The 22035-nt window shown below is 42.4% G+C and overlaps 1 protein-coding gene across 1 annotated transcript in view; it reads right to left on the bottom strand.

Moving 5' to 3' along the window:
• LOC121547935 (pro-neuregulin-3, membrane-bound isoform-like) overlaps positions 1-22035 on the bottom strand; it is a 472942-nt gene that overhangs the window by 80132 nt on the left and 370775 nt on the right. Inside the window, exons 5-6 of the mRNA XM_041859343.2 lie at positions 11950-12052; positions 3988-4114 (exon numbers count right to left, since the gene is read on the bottom strand). Coding sequence (XP_041715277.2) covers positions 3988-4114; positions 11950-12052 — 230 coding nt within the window. The remainder of the gene's footprint in view (positions 1-3987; positions 4115-11949; positions 12053-22035) is intronic.

Below are 22035 nucleotides of genomic sequence, written 5' to 3'. Positions count from 1 at the left end.
ACCACACACCTTTAACCACAATTAGTGACCACAAGCACACAACAACTGACCACAAGCACACATCTTCTGGCCACAACCAAACAACTGCTTACCACAATTAGGGACCACAACGACACAACTACTGACCATAACCAAACAACTTCTGACCACACAACTACTGACCACTCAACTGTTGACCACAACTACTGACAAAAACCAACAATGTCTTACCACAACCACACAACTTCTGACCACCACGACACAACTTCTGACCACAACCAAACAACTTCTGACCACACAACTACTGACAACTCAACTGCTGACCACAACCAAACAACTATTGACCACAACCACACAACTTCTACCCAAAACCACACAACTGCTTACCACAATTAGTGACCACAACCACACAACAACTGACCACAACTACAAAACGTCTGACCAAAACACTACCGACCAATCATGTACTGAACACAACAACTGACCACCACCACACAACAACTGACCACCATCACACAACTACTGAGCACAACCACATAACTTATGACCACAACCACACAACTGCTTACCACAATTAGTGACCACAACCACTCAATTTCTGACCACAACCACACAACTTCTGACCACCACCACACAACTTCTGACCACAACCACACAACATCTCACCACCACATCATAACTACTGACCACGCATCTACTGATTAGAACTACCGACTACAACCACACAACTACTGACCACAACCACACAACTTCTGACCACAACCACCCAATTCTGACCACAACCACACAACTGCTTACCGCAATTAGTGACCACTACCACTCAACTTCTGACCACTACCACACAACTACAGACCACAACCACCCAATTTCTGACCACAACCACACCACTGCTTACCACAATTAGTGACCACTACCACTCAACTTCTTACCACAACCACACAACTTCTGATCCCAACCACACAATTTCAGACACAACCACAAAACTGCTTACCACAATTAGTGACCACTACCACTCAACTTCTGAGCACAACCACACAACCTCTGAACACAACCACACATCTGACCACCACCACATAACTACTGACCACAACCACACAACTTCTGACCATACAACTACTGACCACGCAACTGTTGATCAGAACTACTGACTACAACCACACAACTGCTTACCACAATTAGTGACCATAACGACACAACTATGGACCGCAACCACACAAGCTTATGAGCCAAACCATACAACTACTGACCACAACCACATAATTTATGACCACACAAATACTGACAACTCATCTACTGAACACAACAACTCAACACAAACACAAAACTTCTGAACACAACCACACATCTGATGACCACATCTTGTGACCACAACCACACAACTTCTGACCACAACCACAAAACCTCTGACCACACAACTACTGACCACTGAACTACTGACCACAACCACACAACTTCTGACCCCAAACACACAACCACTGACCACATCTTGTGACCAAAACAACATAAATACTTACCACAACCACAAAACCTCTGACCACACAACTACTGACCACGCAACTGCTCATCACAACTACTTACCACAACTACAAAACTTCAGACCACAACCACACAACGGCTTACCACAACCACACAACTTCTGACCACCACCACACAACATCTAACCACAACCCCACAACTGTCGGCCACGATTAGTGACCACAACCACACAACTATTGATCACAACCACACAACTTCTTACCACAATTAGTGACCACAACCACACAACTACTGACCACAACCACACACCTTCTTACCACAATTAGTGACCACAACCACACCACTACTGACCATTACCACAAAACCTCTGACTACAACCACACAACTGCTGACCATATCTAGAAACCACAACCACACAATTACTGACCACAATTACACAATTTCTGACCACAACCACACAACTGCTTAACACAATTAGTGACCACAACCACACAACTTCTGACCACTCATCTACTGATCATAACAACTGCCCACAACCACACAACTTCTAACCACAACCACACAACTACTTACCACAACCACACAACTTCTGACCACCACCACACAACATCTAATCACAACCCCACAACTGTCGGCCACGATTAGTGACCACAACCACACAACTATTGATCACAACCACACAACTTCTTACCACAATTAGTGACCACAACCACACAACTACTGACCACAACCACACACCTTCTTACCACAATTAGTGACCACAACCACACCACTACTGACCATTACCACAAAACCTCTGACTACAACCACACAACTGCTGACCATATCTAGAAACCACAACCACATAAATATTGACCACAACCACACAACTTCTGACCACACAACTACTAACCACGCAACTGCTGATTACAGCTACTGACCACAACCACACAATTACTGACCCCAACCACACAAGTTCTGATCACATCTAGTGACCACAACCACACAACTACAGACCATAACCACACAACTTCTAACCACAACCACACAAATGCTGACCACAACCACACAACTACTGACCCCAACAACACAACTACTGACCCCAACCACACAACTTATGACCACAACCACACAACTGCTTACCACAATTAGTGACCACAACCACTCAATTTCTGACCCCAACCACACCACTTCTGACCACAACCACACAACTACTGACCACAACCACAGAACATCTGACCACCACCACCACATAACTACTGACCACAACCACACAACTACTGACCACAACTTCTGACCACCACCACAAAACTACTGACCACCACCACACAACATCTAACCACAACCACACAACTGTCTACAATTATTAGTGACCACAACCACACAACTACTGATCACAACCACACAACTTTTGACCATTACCACAAATTGTCTGACCACAACCACACAACTACTGACAACAACTACACAACTATTGACCAGATCTAGTGACCACAACCACAAAACTATTGACCACAACCACATAATTTCTGACCAAACAACTAATGACTATACACAAGTTCTGATCACATTTAGTGACCACAACCACACAACTACAGACCACAACCACACACCTTTAACCACAACCGCACAACTGCTGACCACAAGCACACAACTTCTAACCCCAACCACACAACTGCTTACGTCACCACAAGCACACAACTACTGACCACAAGCACACAACTTCTGACCATAACCACACAACTCTTTACCACAATTAGTGACCACAACCACACTACTACTGACCACAACCACACAACTTCTGGCCACACAACTGCTTACCACAACCACACAACTTCGGACCAAAACCAAACAACTGCTTGTCACAATTTGTCACCACAACCACACAACTACTAACCACAACCACACAACTTCTGACCACACACGGTTGTAGGGCGGCAGGTAGCTTAGTGGGTAAGAGCGTTGTGCCAGTAACCGAAAGGTCGCTGGTTCTAATCCCCGAGCCGACTAGGTGAAAAATCTGTCGATGTGCCCTTGAGCAAGGCACTTAACCCTAATTGCTCCTGTAAGTCGCTCTGGATAAGAGCGTCTGCTAAATGACAAAAAAAAAAAAAAACTACTGACCACAACTTCTGACCAAAACCAAACAACTGCTTGTCACAATTTGTCCACACAACTTCTGACCACACAACTGCTTACCATAACCACACAACTTCTGACCACAACCAAACAACTGCTTGTCACAATTAGTCACCACAACTTCTGACCACACAACTACTGACCACAACCACACAACTTCTGGCCATGACGACACAGGTTTTTAAAGAAGGAAAAAAAGTTTAATAGTTTAAAAAGTATAAATGTTATCGAAAAGTTTTATACAAGTACCCTGGTCCTGACCGGTCTGCATGTTTTAAAGTTATGAATGACATTTCTAGATTTAACTGTGTATTACAAATAATAATACAACATTTTTACAAGATTTAAAGTGGGGATTTTTGCTTTCGCAAGTCTCATTAATAATTGAATAAGAACGCTGTTTCCTTATCTCACCTTTTGAAGCTGCCAGCCGCACTGAGGCCTGGGGCTGGATTTAGACATGAGCCCAGAGGAGTTGATACTGCACACCCTCAGATTCCGGCTCTCCAAGAAGTGCGCCCGGAGCTTTTTCCTGTGTCTCCTGCAGAGGGCAAGAGAGGCCATACTGAGTTTAATATAAAGCCCAACCTTCAGATTTCATGATCCTCAGAAAGGCTTGTTGAAAGTACGTTGCTCTGGGTCAGAGCTTTGTGTACCTGGCTCTTGTACACTGTTCCACTGTGTTCGAGCTGCATTCATGTCTTACGGGTGCCTTGTCGCTGCTTGATGAGCTTCTCTTGTGCAGATAATCTGGCTCTTTGTACACACAGTCACAGGGTGCAATTGCAATGGGCTAATAGCTTTTGCTACGTGGTAAATAAGGTTGTCAACAACAATGGTAGGCTGACTATTCTGCAGTGCAGCCAGTGAAAATTGTGCCCCTGCATTGTAACAATTGCAGAGAGCCAGGAAAGCGGAGAGGTAAAGGTACTCAGAGCAGAGAGGAAGAAGCAGAAATAGAAAAGGAAGAGCTACCTCGTGTTTTCAAATTGAACGTTTAATAAAAATAAACAGCGTAAAACTTCCATTAGGTGCCCAGGTTTTCATAAAATACATTTGCAGCGACATTCGTTGGTGAGCTCCTATTGGATGTTGCCGTTTGTACTGCTCGTGGAGTAGACATCACCCTCATCCACTTATGATGGAGTTTGTCAGCTCTATATGCTTAGAACACTGGGTGCATAACAAAAGGTACAGTTGAAATCGGAAGTTTACATACACCTTAGCCAAATACATTTAAACTCAGTTTTTCACACTTCCTGACATTTAATCCTAGTAAATATTCCCTGTCTTAGGTCAGTTAGGATCACCACTTTATTTTAAGAATGTGAAATGTCAGAATAATAGTAGAGAGAATGATTTATTTCAGCTTTTATTTCTTTCATCACATTCCCAGTGGGTCAGAAGTTTACATACACTCAATTAGTATTTGGTAGCATTGCCTTTAAATTGTTTAACTTGGATCAAATGTTTCGGGTAGCCTTCCACAAGCTTCGCACAATAAGTTGGGTGAATTTTGGCCCATTCCTCCTGAGAGAGCTGGTGTAACTGAGTCAGGTTTGTAGGCCTCCTTGTTCGCACACGCTTTTTCAGTTCTGCCCACACATTTTCTATAGGATTGAGGTCAGGGCTTTGTGATAGCCACTCCAATACCTTGATTTTGTTGTCCTTAAGCCATTTTTCCACAACTTTGGAAGTTTGCTTGGGGTCATTGTCCATTTGGAAGACCCATTTGCGACCAAGCTTTAACTTCCTGACTGATGTCTTGAGATGTTGCTTCAATATATCCACATAACTTTCCTTCCTCATGATGCCATCTATTCTGTGAAGTGCACCAGTCCCTCCTGCAGCAAAGCACCCCCACAGCATGATGCTGCCACCCCCGTTCTTCACGGTTGGGATGGTGTTCTTTGGCTTGCAAGCAACCCCCTTTTTCCTCCAAACATAACGATGGTCATTATGGCCAAACAGTTCTATTTTTGTTTCATCAGACCAGAGGACATTTCTCCAAAAAGTATGATCTTTGTCCCCATGTGCAGTTGCAAACCGTAATCTGGCTTTTTTATGGCGGTTTTGGAGCAGTGGCTTCTTCCTTGCTGCGCGGCCTTTCAGGTTATGTCGATATAGGACTCGTTTTACACTTACATTTGAGTCATTTAGCAGACGCTCTTATCCAGAGCGACTTACAGTTAGTGAGTGCATACATTGTCATACTGGCCCCCCGTGGGAATCGAACCCACAACCCTGCCGTTGCAAGCGCCATGCTCTACCAACTGAGCTACACGGGACTATACTTTTACTGTGGATATAGATACTTTTGTACCTGTTTCCTCCAGCATCTTCACAAGGTCCTTTGCTGTTGTTCTGGGATTGATTTGCACTTTTCGCACCAAAGTACGTTAATCTCTAGGCTGCGTGGTCCCATGGTGTTTATACTTGCGTACTATTGTTTGTACAGATGAAAGTGGTACCTTCTGGCATTTGGAAATTGCTCCCAAAGATGAACCAGACTTGTGGAGGTCTACCATTTTTTTTCTGAGGTCTTGGCTGATTTCTTTTGATTTTCCCATGATGCCAAGCAAAGAGGCACTGAGTTTGAAGGTAGGCCTTGAAATACATCCACAGGCACACCTCCAATTGACTCAAATGATGTCAATTAGCCTATCAGAAGCTTCTAAAGCCATGACATAATTTTCTGGAATTTTCCAAGCTGTTTAAAGGCACAGTCAACTGAGTGTATGTAAACTTCTGACCCATTGGAATTGTGATACAGTGAATTATAAGTTAAATAATCTGTCTGTAAACAATTGTTGGAAATTGCTTGTGTCATGCACAAAGTAGATGTCCTAACCGACTTGCAAAAACTATAGTTTGTTAACAATACATTTGTGGAGTGGTTGAAAAATGAGTTTTAATGACTCCAATCTAAGTTTATGTAAACTTCCGACTTCAACTGTATAATGCATTACATTTGCCCCCGCACATTGACTCTTTACCGGTACCCCCTGTATATAGCCTCTCTATTTTTATTTTACTGCTGCTCTTTAATTATTTGAAACTTTTATTTCGTATTTGTTTTGGTATTCTTTCTTATAACTACATTGTTGGTTAAGGGCTTGTAAGTAATCATTTCACTGTAAGGTCTACCTACACCTGTTGTATTCGGCGCATGTGACAAATACAATTTTATTTTATTTTATAAGACTTATAATGTTTTGTCTTTCAATATTTCAATTAACTTAAAATGGCTGATAATAACTTGCTCTGTGGTGAGGTTTTCCCCAGGTACAGATTTAGGATAATTCCTAATTTTAACCATTAGTGGAAAATGCAAAACTGCCCCAAGATCAGTGTCTAGGGCAGGGGTGTAAAACTAATTCCGTGGAGGGCCTAGTGTTTGCAGGTTTTTATTTTGACCTTTAAATTAAGCCCGAGACAATCGGGTGTGGGAAGTTCCTTACTAATTAGTGACCTTAATCAATCAAGGACAAGGGAGGAGTGAAAACCTGCAGACTTTCGGCCCTCCATGGAATGACTTTGACATCTGTGGTCTAGGGGGAACTTCACTCTACACCAATGGGATGATATTATACATTATAAGAGACCTTATATGGGGCCTTTCTTATCACATATCTTTCAGTGCATTCACACTAGAACCGCTGGGCCTCGATGGACCCCCCTTCAAACTAATGAGCAGTCATTCTGACTGCAACACTCTAACAGTGTAATGCATATGTTTCATGTATGCTATCGCAAAAATAATCATTTGGGTGTGTTTATGAAGGCCTTGGGTAACATTAGAAAACAATTTCTATTTTACTTCAAATAACACAATAGCATCTTCATTAGTTTATGTTACTGTAAGCTAAATGTATGAAACTGAAAGGATATGCGTTGGAACATAAAAATACCCCCAAACACCAAGACGCACGGTCAAAAGACGCTCAATCAAATTATGAAAATATCAGTAGCATAAACATCATTATAAGCGCCAAGTGGCCATAAATAGTGCAACTCAGCACAAAAGCAATAATGCCATTATAATGAATATAAGTGTAGATATGACAGCAGTCAAAAATAGTAAATTATGCTTATATTGTGTGCTCTTCATACAATGGCATCAGTTGGATTTCACTTAGCTGTTATCATTTGTCCTAAAGTTGCCACAATTTCGCCACTTTCACTTGCTTGACACACTTTGACATACATTATATGGCCAAAAGTATGTAGACACCTGCTCGTCGAACATCTCATTCCAAAATCATGGGCATTAATAAGGAGTTGGTCCCCTCTTTGCTGCTATAACAGCATCCACTCTTCTGGGAAGGCTTTCCACTAGATGTTGGAACATTGCTGAGGGGACATGCTTCGATTCAACCACAAGAGCATTAGTGAGTTCCGGCACTGATGCTGGGCGATTAGGCCTGGCTCGCAGTCGGTGTTCAAATTCATCCCAAAGGTGTTCGATGGGGTTGAGGTCAGGTCTCTGTGCAGGCCAGTCAAGTTTCTGTATGGACCTTGCTTTGTGCACGGGGGCATTGTCATGCTGAAACAGGAAAGGGCCTTCCCCAAACCGTTGCCACAAAGTTGGAAGCACATAGTCGTCTAGATTTTCATTGCATGCTGTAGCGTTAAAATTTCCCTTAACTGGAACTAAGGGGCCTAGCCCTAACCATAAATAACAGCCCAAGACCATTATTCCTCTTCCACCAAACTTTACAGTTGGCACTATGCATTGGGGCAGGTAGCGTTCTTCTGGCATCAGCTAAACCCAGATTCTTCCGTTGGACTGCCAGTTGGTGAAGCGTCATCACTCCAGAGAACACGTTTTCACTGCTCCAGAGTCCAATGGCGGCGAGCTTTACACCACTCCAGCTGACGCTTGGCATTGCACGTGGTGATCTTAGGCTTGTGTGCGGCTGCTCGGCCATGGAAACCCATTTCATGAAGCTCCCGACGAACAGTTCTTGTGCTGACGTTGCTTCCAGAGGCAGTTTGGAACTCGGTAGCGAGTGTTGCAACCGAGGACAGACGATTTTTATGCGCAATGCGCTTCAGCACTCGGTGGTCACATTCTGTGAGCTTGCGTGGCCTACCACTTCGCGGCTGAGCCATTGTTGCTCCTAGATGTTTCCACTTCACAATAACAGCTCTTACAGCTATAGCAAGGCAGAAATTTGACGAGCTGACTTGTTGGAAAGGTGGCATCCTATGACGGTGCCACATTGAAAGTCACTGAGCTCTTCAGTATGGGCCATTCTACTGCCAATGTTTGTCTATGGAGATTGCATGGCTGTGTGCTCGATTTTATACACCTGTCAGCAACGGGTGTGGCTGAAATAGCCGAATCCACTAATTTGAAGGGGTGTCCACATACTTTTGTATATATAGTTTACCTTTGTTTGGATGTAGTGCATAATTGTATCTTTATTGTGTTCTGTTGTCTTGTCATTCTTCAGCACCGCTGTAGGGTACATATCATTTTAAAATTACAATTAGAACGGATCAATACAATAGAATGGCCATCCCTGTTCTTAATTCACAATTGGTGATTACATAATTATGCATAGTTCGCTTCCCCTCACTCATCAACTCACCCATTCTCCCCATCATACTTAATTTATTTCATCTGTTGTTATATGTGTGAAATGAGTTTTGTATGTTTTAGGTTAAGTTTCAAGGCAATTATCAGGGTGATTAACAGCTGGGCACTGCACTTTGAACTGTCGGAAGAAGGAGTGGAACAGGCCCTACTGTTGGGAGAAGGAGGGGCAACAGGGGAAAACCATTCAAAAATGACATGCCCTCCTAAAACTAGTTATAACTCCAGTTCTGTTGGTAATATTAAGATTCAAACACCGACAGTGTGTTATATAGACTTGTTAAATAGACAAAATGACTGCTTTAGCGGTTCTAGTGTTTAGTGTTTGCCAAAAGCAAGACACCGGGGGAGAACGGCTAAGCTTTTGATTGTGCACAGCCTAATTTGTTTACATCCCTTTTAGTGAGCATATCTCCTTTGCCAAGATAATTCATCCACCTGATAGGTGTGGCATATCAAGAAGCTGATTAAAAAGCATGATCATTACACAGGTGCACCTTGTGCTGGGGACAATAAAAGGCCACTCTAAAATGTGCAGTTTTGTCACACAACACAATGCCACATATCTCTGAAGTTTTGAGAGAGCGTGCAATTGGCATAGAGCTGTTGCCAGAGAATTGAACATTAATTTCTCTACCATAAACCGCAGCCAACAACATTTTAGAGATTTGGCTGTACGTCCAACCAGCCTCAGAACCGCAGACCATGTGTAACTACTCCAGCCCAGGACCTCCACATCCGGCTTCTTCACCTGCGGAATCATCAGAGAAGGGAGGAGGGGGGAGGGGGAGTATTTCTGTCTGTAATAATGCCCTTTTGTGGGGGGAACAATATTCTGATTGGCTCGGCCTGACTCCCCAGTGGGTGGGCCTATGCCCTCCCAGGCCCACCCATGGCTGCGCCCCTGCCCATAAATTAGGGCCTAATGAATTGATTTCAATTGACTGATACTGTACTGAACTGTAACTCAGTAAAATCTTTGAAATTGTTATATGTTGCGTTGATATTTTTGTTCATTATAGTATAATGGTGGATTCAGATTGTAACTTTGAGCAACCAAACAAACCGAAATCAGTCATTTGTTTATGGAAGGAGAAGGCAAGAGCCATTTGATTGTTGGCAACTACAGATTTTGCAACCTGAGTTTAGTATAATCCAATGATGTATATAAACACTATTTGACTGACAGGGGGCACTATTTCTAAGGCACTGTGCCACCATCTTTCGACTTCTTCACCAGTGCTTAAAAGGTTTTGGAAGATATAGAAATGCATTTATTAACGGCTACACTCGTTTTTGCTATGTATTTTCTACTACAGACACCTTCATGCGCAAATTATATGTGAACAAAGCCTCATTAAACATTTTAAATGTTACTGTCCCCACTACAACAAAGAAATACTTAAATACATGTAATTATGCCTTTGAAATATTACATTGAAAAAGTGATTATATTTGTTTTGGAACCGGGCAGCCTCCCGGGCACGAGCCAGGTGCCCCATTCAAAGCCCACGGCGAAGTCGGCTCAAAACAAAAGTTACGTAGCCTAGGCTATATTAAGCACGTGGAGTAATGAGTAGGATTCTGTGTTTTCAAATGCAAAAGTGATTGCATTTGATAAAAATGCTTTATCTGCCTTCCCAATGGTAACTAGTTTGAAAATTCAAACATATATTTTATGGAAAAGGGATTTATGTTTCTGGATGATGCACCTTGCTGCCTTGTTGACAACATGACTGAGTGGCGCAGATTACTGTTACATTTGAGAAGGGCGCTCTTCCCTCAAGAGCTTCTGCCCGTTCACGTCACTGGCCAAACCAGTAAACCGTGTAAGATCCATGCAAATTCCTGCAATGCGGCTTTGTGATAACCTGGAGAGGAAATCTCTTGCGAAGCAGTTTAACAGTAACACCAAAGACAGTACAGTATGAAGATACGCAGAAACTGCTTCGCCAATAGAAATCCCAGATCACACTTGTAGGCCATCCCATCGCGACGTTGGCTAGCTAAGCTCATGCGCAGAAACGTGTCATTGGTTCTAACGGCCATCTCGCGCCGTCAAATCAAAAGCACTCCTTCGATATAAAGCTGTTTTTGACAAAAATGAAAATGTGTCAGTTATTTAAGACATTGGTTTGAATCTAGGTTGTGCCTTTAGATTTCGAGAAAATTAACAACTAAGGAAGAATATTTAACTTCTCTCATTGACTTCTCAAACCCGGCCTGGTCTGTTTCCCAAGCGCCTCTGGGTTAGAAACTCCATGCTAACATGCTGCTGGATAGGTGAAGACTAACATGTCAAGGCAGCTTTACAGTAACACTGTGCTGAACAGACTACCACCAACATGCTGTTTTCCATGCTGTTCGGAAGAAACCCCACGAGGGGAGATTTTGGCATCAAAGTAGTGGCAAAGTGAATTGACTGTAAAAGACAGGCACTTGTTTCCAACTGCACTTGTGTTAACAGCAGTTTACAAACCATGATTCCATGTTTAAAAAAATCAACAAACTGCAGATAAAGTCTGATATAGTGCATCAGCCTTTACCTATGGTTACTGTTGAGGATGAGTACATTACTTTGATTAAACATACATTTTGAATCAAGAATGCTCTCTTTTGTCATATTTCTAAGTACATTATATAAACATAAGCTCAGTACATCCTTTTACACCAGGGCTGCACCTGTGGTTTACTATGATAATGTCCCATGATGATACAATTCTCCATCCGTTGTTTGGGGGCATACTTAGCTACCCAGTGTGACCATCACTCACTTGATGCGGCGATAGAGAGCCATGCATGCCACTCCGAGAAAACAGATCCCTGAGGCAATGCTGAAGATGGACAGCACCTTTCTCTGGTAAGTCTCACGGCTCTCTGTGGAGACACAGGCAGATAAATATGATGTTAAAGCCAAGCTCTGTATATACACTACCAGTCAAAAGTTTGGACACACCTACTCATTCAAGGGTTTTTCTTTATTTTTACTATATTTTACATTGTAGAATAATAGTGAAGACATCAAAACTATGAAATAACACATATGGAATCATGTAGTAACCAAACAAGTGTTAAACAAATCAAAATATATTTTATATTTGAGATTCTTCAAATAGCCACCCTTTGCCTTGATGAGCTTTGCACACTCTTGGCTTCTCTCAACCAGCTTCATAAGGTAGTCACCTGGAATGCATTTCAATTAACAGGTGTGCCTTCTTAAAAGTTAATTTGTGGAATGTATTTCCTTCTTAATGCGTTTGAGCCAATCAGTTGTGTTGTGACAAGGTAGGGGGGTATACAGAAGATAGCCCTATTTGGTAAAAGTCCATATTATGGCAAGAACAGCTCAAATAAGCAAAGAGAAATGGCAGTCCATCATTACTTTAAGACATGAAGGTCAGTCAATCCGGAACATTTCAAGAACTTTGAAAGTTTCTTCAAGTGCAGTCGCAAAAACCATCAAGCGCTACGATGAAACTGGCTCTCATGAGGACCGCCACGGGAATGGAAGACCCAGAGTTACCTCTGCTGCATAGGATAAGTTCATAATAAATTTATCCAAATAAAAGTAACAGACACATCTCAACATCAACTGTTCAGAGGGGACTGTGTGAATCAGGCCTTCATGGTCAAATTGCTGCAAATAAACCACTACTAAAGGACACCAATAATAAGAAGAGACCTGCTTGGGCCAAGAAACACGAGCAATGGACATTAGACCGGTGGACATTTGTCCTTGGTCTGGAGTCCAAATTTGAGTTTTTTGCTACAAACCGCTGTGTCTTTGTGAGACGCGGTGTGGGTGAACAGATGATCTCCGCATGTGTATTTCCCACCGTAAAGCATGGAGGAGGAGTTGTTATGGTGTGGGGGTGCTTTGCTGGTGACACTGTCTGTGATTTATTTACAATTCAAGGCACACTTAACCAGCATGGCTACCACAGCATTCAGCAGCAATACACCATCCCATCTGGTTTGGGCTTTTTGGGACTATCATTTGTTTTTCAACAGGACAATGACCCAACACACCTCCAGGCTGTGTAAGGGCTATTTTACCAAGAAGGAGAGTGATGGAGTGCTGCATCAGATGAACTAGCCTCCCTAATCCCCCGACCTCAACCCAATTGAGATGGTTTGGGATAAGTCGGACGGCAGAGTGAAGGAAAAGCAGCCAACAATTGCTCAGCATATGTGGAAACTCCTTCAAGACTGTCGGAAAAGCATTCCAGGTGAAGCTGGTTGAGAGAATGCCAAGAGTGTGCAAAACTGTCATCAAGGCAAAAGGTGGCTATTTGAAGAATCTATTTGAAAATTTGTTTTAACACTTTTTTGGTTAGTACATGATTCCATATGTGTTATTTCATAGTTTTGATGTCTTCAATATTATTCTACAATGTAGAAAATAGTACAAATAAAGAAAAACCCTTGAATGAGTAGGTGTGTCCAAAGTTTTGACTGGTAGTGTACATTTACATTACATTTTAGTCATTTAGCAGACGCTCTTATCCAGAGCGACTTACAGTTAGTGAATACATATTTTTTTATACTGCCCCCCCGTGGGAATTGAACCCACAACCCTGGCGTTGCAAACGCCATGCTCTATCAACTGAGCTACATCCCTGCCGGCCATTCCCTCCCCTACCCTGGACGACGCTGGGCCAATTGTGCGCCGCCCATGAGTCTCCCGGTCGCGGCCGGCTGCGACAGAGCCTGGATTCGAACCAGGATCTCTAGTGGCACAGTTAGCACTGCGATGCAGTGCCTTAGACCACTGCGCCACTCAGGAGTGACTCCATGCATGTAGAGTACCATTTCTGCAGAGACACAGGCAAAATAGTACTGTTAAAGCAACACTCGATATACTCGCTAGTAACACACACAATAGTAATAGTCGGTTTCGTGAAAAACCTTGTTAAATCCACTCTCTGTAAGACGTGCATATCAAATGAAATGCTTACATCCAAGCCCTTAACAACGATGCAGTTTTAAGAAAAATAAGAGTTAAGAAAAATATTTACTTAATAAACTAAAGTAAAAAATAAAAGAGCAACAATAAAATAACAATAACAAGTTCATATAAAGGGGGTACAGGTACTGAGTCAATATGCGGGGGTACAGGTTAGTCGAGGTAATTGAGGTAATATGTACATGTAGGTAGGGGTAAAGTGACTATGCATAGATAATAAACAGCGAGTAGCAGCAGCGTATAAAAAGGGGTGGTCAAATAGTCTGGGTAGCCATTTGATTAGCTGTTCAGCAATATTATGGCTTGGGGGTAAAAGCTGTTAAGAAGCCTTTTAGACCTAGACTTGGCTCTCCGGTACCACTTGCCGTGCGGTAGCAGAGAGAACAGTCTATGACTATGGTGGCTGGTGTCTTTGGCAATTTTTAGGGCCTTCCTCTGACACCGCCTGGTATAGAGGTCCTGGATGGCAGGAAGCTTGGCCCCAGTGAGGCACTGGGCTGTACACAGTACCCTCTGTAGCGACTTGCGGTCGGAGGCTGAGCAGTTGCCATACCAGGCGGTGATGCAACCAGTCAGGATGCTCTCGATGGTGCAGCTGTATAACTTTTTGAGATCTGAGGACCCATGCTAAATCTTTTCAGTCTCTTGAGGGGGAATAGGCGTTGTCGTGCCCTCTTCACGACTGTATTGGTGTGTTTGGACCATGATAGTTTATTGGTGATGTGGACACTATATTGCACACTCTTAGAATTAGGGGTGACTCGAAGAACAATAGAGATTCCTAGAGTTACTCATGGAACCATTGCAGTTAATGGGTTCATATTTGCACCTTTGGTTAGTTGAGGGGTCCTTGGAGGAACCTTGAATGTTTCAATGTAGCAAAGAGTTCCTGGAAGAACCTTTTTGCTGGCACGTGCGGAGCCAGTTTTGCCAATTTAGTATCTTTGTCACTATATTTAGTGAGTTGTCAGACACCTCCTGGTAATTGTTTTGGTAAAATAGTATTTTCAGTAATGCCTTTGGGGAGGTTTAACAACGAGGGTTTCTATGGTTTTGATAGAATTTTGCTACTTTTCCCACACAACTCTGCCGCAAACAAGATCGGGAGAAGCTTTCTGTGTAACAGAAATCAGAGCAATGGCGTACACACAGGAGAAGCACAAGGGGAGGTGGTGTACAGCGGGAGAGGTGGCAAAAACGGTTCGTCAGGGACAGCAGCTGTGCCACAGCAAGGAAATTGCTGCGGTGATATTGTCGCGGTAACGGCAAAGCATAATCTAGCAACTTCTAGCGACAGGTCAAGGAGCCAATAACAATTCTCACTGACAAATAGTTTGCAACACTCTGCAGAGCACTTTGTTTCGCCGTTTGATTTGTTGCGCTGCCAGACTCCAAAGGAGATTAAAATATGTGTTTTTTGGTGATGGTTTTATGGGATAACTAGCAACTTGTAAACAATTACCCATTTCTATATGGGTACTCTTTTATTAGCAGTGTTGAATAACATTGACTGTACAGCCAATTACATAACGCCTATAGCCTCCTGTTTTAATTCTGAAAAGTTTATTGTGATGGTAATGACGTTTGTTTATATTGATAATTATCAGGTATTAAAAAAATTATAAAAAGATATTGCAGATAGATTGTGGCATCTATCAATGTAATTGTCTGCATCATTTCCAATCCCCCAAATATATTTTTCTGTAAATATATACAGTTGAAGTCGGAAGTTTACATACACCTTAGCCAAATACATTTAAACTCAGTTTTTCACAATTCCTGATATTTAATCCTAGTAACAATTCCCTGTCTTAGGTCAGTTAGGATCACCACTTTATTTTAGGAATGTGAAATGTCAGAATAATAGTAGAGAGAATGATTTATTGCTTTTATTTTGTTCATCACATTCCCAGTGGGTCAGAAGTTTACATACACTCAATTAGTATTTGGTAGCATTGCCTTTAAATTGTTTAACTTGGTTCAAACGTTTTCGGGAAGCCTTCCACAAGCTTCCCACAAGAAGTTGGGTGAATTTTGGCCATTTCCTCCTGACAGAGATGGTGTAACTGAGTCAGGTTTGTAGGCCTCATTGCTTGCACACGCTTTTTCAGTTCTGCCCACACATTTTCTATAGGATTGAGGTCATGGCTTTGTGATGGCCACTCCAATACCTTGACTTTGTCGTCTTTAAGCCATTTTGCCACAACTTTGGAAGTATGCTTGGGGTCATTGTCCATTTGGAAGACCCATTTGCGACCAAGCTTTAACTTCCTGACTGATGTCTTGAGATGTTGCTTCAATATATCCACAGAATTTTCCTTCCTCATGATGCCATCTATTTTGTGAAGTGCACCAGTCCCTCCTGCATCAAAGCACCCCCACAGCATGATGCTGCCACCCCCGTGCTTCACGGTTGGGATGGTGTTCTTCGGCTTGCAAGCTACCCCCTTTTCCTCCAAACATAATGATGGTCATTATGGCCAAACAGTTCTATTTCTGTTTCATCAGACAAGAGGACATTTCTCCAAAAAGTACGATCTTTGTCCCCATGTGCAGTTGCAAACCGTAGTCTGTTTTTTTATGGTGGTTTTGGAGCAGTGGCTTCTTCCTTGCTGAGCGGCCTTTCAGGTTATGTCGATATAGGACTCGTTTTACTGTGGATATAGATACTTTTGTACCTGTTTCCTCCAACATCTTCACAAGGTCCTTTGCTGTTGTTCTGGGATTGATTTGCACTTTTCGCACCAAAGCACGCTTATCTCTGGAAGACAGAACGCATCTCCTTCCTGAGCAGAATGATGGCTGTGTGGTCCCATGGTGTTTATACTTGCATACTATTGTTTGTACAGATGAACGTGGTAACTTCAGGCTTTTGGAAATTGCTCCCAAGGATGAACCAGACTTGTGGAGATCTACAATTTTTTTCTGAGGTCTTGGCTGATTTATTTTGATTTTCCCATGATGTCAAGCAAAGAGTCACTGAGTTTGAAGGTAGGCCTTGAAATACATCCACAAGTACACCTCCAATGGACTCAAATTATGTCAATTAGCCTATCAGAAGTTTCTAAAGCCATGACATCATTTTCTGGAATTTTCCAAGCTGTTTAAAGCCACAGTCAACTTAGTGTATGTAAACTGCTGACCCACTGGAATGGTGATACAGTGAATTATAAGTGAAAAAATCTCTCTGTAAACAATTGCTGGAAAAAGTACTTGTGTCATGCACAAAGTAGATATCCTAACCGACATGCCAAAACTATCGTTTGTTAACAAGACATTTGTGGAGTGGTTGAAAAACAAGTTTTAATGATTCCAACCTACAATGGCTTGCGAAAGTATTCACCCCCTTGGCATTTTTTCTATTTTGTTGCCTTACAACCTGGAATTAAAATAGATTTTTTGGGGGTTTGTATTATTTGATTTACACAACATGCCTACCACTTTGAAGTTGCAAAATATTTTTTATCGTGAAACAAAAAAGAAATAAGACAAAAAAACAGAAAACTTGAGCGTGCATAATTATTCACCCCCCCAAAGTCAATACTATGTAGAGCCACCTTTTGCAGCAATTACACATCTAGCCACTGGGATATTTGCGCATTCTTCAAAGCAAAACTGCTCCAGCTCCTTCTAGTTGGATGGGTTCTGCTGGTGTACAGCAATCTTTAAGTCATACCACAGATTCTCAATTGGATTGAGGTCTGGGCTTTGACTAGGCCATTCCAAGACATTTAAATGTTTCCCCTTAAACCACTCGAGTGTTGCTTTAGCAGTATGCTTAGGGTCATTGTCCTGCTGGAAGGTGAACCTCCGTCCCAGTCTCAAATCTCTGGAAGACTGCAACTGGTTTCCCTCAAGAATTTCCTTGTATTTAGCGCCATCCATCATTCCTTCAATTCTGACCAGTTTCCCAGTCCCTGCCGATGAAAAACATCCCCACAGCATGATGCTGCCACCACCATGCTTCACTGTGGGGATGGTGTTCTCGGGGTGAGGAGAGGTGTTGTGTTTGCGCCAGACATAGCGTTTTCCTTGATGGCCAAAAAGCTCAGTTATAGTCTCATCTGACCAGATTACCTTCTTCCATATGTTTGGGGAGTCTCCCACATGCCTTTTGGCGAACACCAAACGTGTTTGCCTATTTTCTTCTTTAAGCAATGGTTTTTTTTCTGGCCACTCTTCCGTAAAGCCCAGCTCTGTGGAGTGTATGGCTTAAAGTGGTCCTATGGACAGATACTCCAATCTCCACTGTGGAGCTTTGCAGCTACTTCAGGGTTACATGTGGTCTCTTTGTTGCCTCTCTCATTAATGCCCTCCTTGCCTGGTCCGTGAGTTTTGGTGGGCGGCCCTCTTTTGGTGCCAAATTCGTTCAGTTTTTTAATAATGGATTTAATGGTGCTCCGTGGGATGTTCAAAGTTTCAGATATTTTTTTATTTCACAATCCTGATCTGTACTTCTCCACAACTTTGTCCCTGACCTGTTTGGAGAGCTCCTTGGTCTTCATGGTGCCGCTTGCTTGGTTTTGCCCCTTACTTAGTGGTGTTGCAAACTCTGGGGCCTTTCAGAACAGGTGTATATATACTGAGATCATGTGACACTTAGATTGCACACAGGTGGACTTTATTTAACTAATTATGTGACTTTTGAAGGTAATTGGTTGCACCAGATCTTATTTAGGGGCGTCATAGCAAAGGGGGTGAATACATATGCACGCACCACTTTTTCATTATTTATGTTTTTGAATTTTTTGAAACAAGTTATTTTTTTCATACACTGCTCAAAAAAATAAAGGGAACACTTAAACAACACATCCTAGATCTGAATCAAGGAAATAATCTTATTAAATACTTTTTTCTTTACATAGTTGAATGTGCTGACAACAAAATCACACAAAAATTATCAATGGAAATCAAATGTATCAACCCATGGAGGTCTGGATTTGGAGTCACCCTCAAAATTAAAGTGGAAAACCACACTACAGGCTGATCCAACTTTGATGTAATGTCCTTAAAACAAGTCAACATGAGGCTCAGTAGTGTGTGTGGCCTCCACGTGCCTGTATGACCTCCCTACGCCACCTGGGCATGCTCCTGATCAGGTGGCGGATGGTCTCCTGAGGGATCTCCTCCCAGACCTGGACTAAAGCATCCGCCAACTCCTGGACAGTCTGTGGTGCAATGTGGCGTTGGTGGATGGAGTGAGACATGATGTCCCAGATGTGCTCAATTGGATTCAGGTCTGGGGAACGGGTGGGCCAGTCCATAGCATCAATGCCTTCCTCTTGCAGGAACTGCTGACACACTCCAGCCACATGAGGTCTAGCATTTTCTTGCATTAGGAGGAACCCAGGGCCAACCGCACCAGCATATGGTCTCACAAGGGGTCTGAGGATCTCATCTCGGTACCTAATGGCAGTCAGGCTACCTCTGGCGAGCACATGGAGGCCCCCCAAATAAATGCCACCCCACACCATGACTGACCCACCGCCAAACCGGTCATGCTGGAGGATGTTGCAGGCAGCAGAACGTTCTCCACTGCGTCTCCAAACTCTGTCACGTCTGTCACATGTGCTCAGTGTGAACCTGCTTTCATCTGTGAAGAGCACAGGTCACCAGTGGCGAATTTGCCAATCTTGGTGTTCTCTGGCAAATGCCAAACGTCCTGCACGGTGTTGGGCTGTAAGCACAACCCCCACCTGTGGACGTCGGGCCCTCATACCACCCTCATGGAGTCTGTTTCTGACCGTTTGAGCAGACACATGCACATCTGTGGCCTGCTGGAGGTCATTTTGCAGGGCTCTGGCAGTGCTCCTCCTGCTCCTCCTTGCACAAAGGCGGAGGTAGCGGTCCTGCTGCTGGGTTGTTGCCCTCCTACAGCCTCCTCCATGTCTCCTGATGTACTGGCCTGTCTCCTGGTAGCGCCTCCATGCTCTGGACACTACGCTGACAGACACAGCAAACCTTCTTGCCACAGCTCGCATTGATGTGCCATCCTGGATGAGCTGCACTACCTGAGCCACTTGTGTGGGTTGTAGACTCCGTCTCATGCTACCACTAGAGTGAAAGCACCGCCAGCATTCAAAAGTGATCAAAACATCAGCCAGGAAGCATAGGAACTGAGAAGTGGTCTGTGGTCACCACCTGCAGAACCACTTCTTTATTGGAGGTGTCTTGCTAATTGCCTATAATTTCCACCTGTTCCATTTGCACAACAGCATGTGAAATGTATTGTCAATCAGTGTTGCTTCGTAAGTGGACAGTTTGATTTCACAGAAGTGTGATTGACTTGGAGTTACATTGTGTTGTTTAAGTGTTCCCTTTATTTTTTTGAGCAGTGTATAACTTCACCAATTTGGACTATTTTGTGTATGTCCATTACATGAAATCCAAATAAAAATCCATTTAAATTACAGGTTGTAATTCAACAAAATAGGAAAAATGCCAAGGGGGATGAGTACTTTTGCAAGGCTCAAAATAAATAAGGTATTTCTGTTTTTTATTTGTCATTATGGGGTATTGTGTGTTGATTGATGAGGGGGGAAAAAAAGTACATCCATTTTAGAATAATTCTATAACGTTACACAATGTGGAAAAAGGAAAGGGGTCTGAATACTTTCCGAATGCACTGTATGGACAGTACCAAAACAAGTTATCTAATGATTCTGGGATGATTGTAACCCCCATATATATAACATTCTATTGGTTGCAATAATTTTGTATAATAATTTAAATAGAAAACTCTTAAGTTTTGAATCTGGCGTTGTTTTATGTATCAGTTCATAAACCATATGCCATGGAATCAGTACATTGAAAATCTCTTCTCAACTATTTTGCAATCTGTATGGCACAGCTGTCAAGTTTTCTATCATTAAATGAAACTGGTGTACTTGTTTATTCATCACAATTTTCTTTAACAAATGTTGGTCTTTAATGCAGGGCCGACAGACAAGTTCCTTACTTTCTCCCCCTTTCACTTGCCTCTTCCATTTTTGCGGTAATTCTGCAAATAGTTGTTTGTAATTTTGGATAGAGCAGTGTGACAGGTGTGACATAACTCCACTAGTCCTATTTATGATATCATTTGCAAAGATTATACTGTTTTCTTCTCTTTTCTTTCAAAAATATATAAAAAAAAATAATTAGTATATTTGAGTTTAACCATAATGTTTTTGTTATAAAAAAAAAAAAAATGTAGTCATTTAGCAGACGCTCTTATCCAGAGCGACTTACAGTTAGTGCATACATTTTTTATTTTTTATACTGGTCCCCCGTGGGAATCAAACCCACAACCCTGGCGATGCAAACGCCATGGTCTACCAACTGAGCTACATCCCTGCCGGCCATTCCCTCCTCTACCCTGGATGACGCTGGGCCAGTTGTGCGCCGCCCAATGGGTCTCCCGGTCGCGGCCAGCTGGTCGCGGCCAGGTGAATTAAATTGAAATTGCAACCACATTTATATGGCTTGTTTTAAAAATAGCGATATTTTGGAGATTATTTCATTTTCAAATAACTAAAAATGAGAGCTTGTAATCTACATAAAGGGAAAAAGGCCATTCTTGAACACGGGGTGTACATACTGTTACTGTAAAAAAAGGAACAGTATGTTACCATACCATATTTTGTTGTATCCAATACTGTTACTGTAATTGATTTGCAATACCAATAATGCTACTGTAGTCATTTTGCGGTAACATATTCTTACTGTAAAACCTTTTTTGCATATTTGCCAGAGTGCCTTATATTTCAAATTAATTGTAGAGTTACCACCCATGACTGTATTTGTTAGTGACAGAGACATGGTTGTTGCATTCATCTATGTTCAGTCCTGTGGCCTTCACTAAGTGAATATGTTATCATTAAAATTAATTATTTTAACACAATACAATATGTAT

The sequence above is a fragment of the Coregonus clupeaformis genome, chromosome 31, assembly GCF_020615455.1.
Source record: "Coregonus clupeaformis isolate EN_2021a chromosome 31, ASM2061545v1, whole genome shotgun sequence".
Taxonomy (NCBI): domain Eukaryota; kingdom Metazoa; phylum Chordata; class Actinopteri; order Salmoniformes; family Salmonidae; genus Coregonus; species Coregonus clupeaformis.
This window is presented reverse-complemented; position numbering and strand designations above follow the sequence as displayed.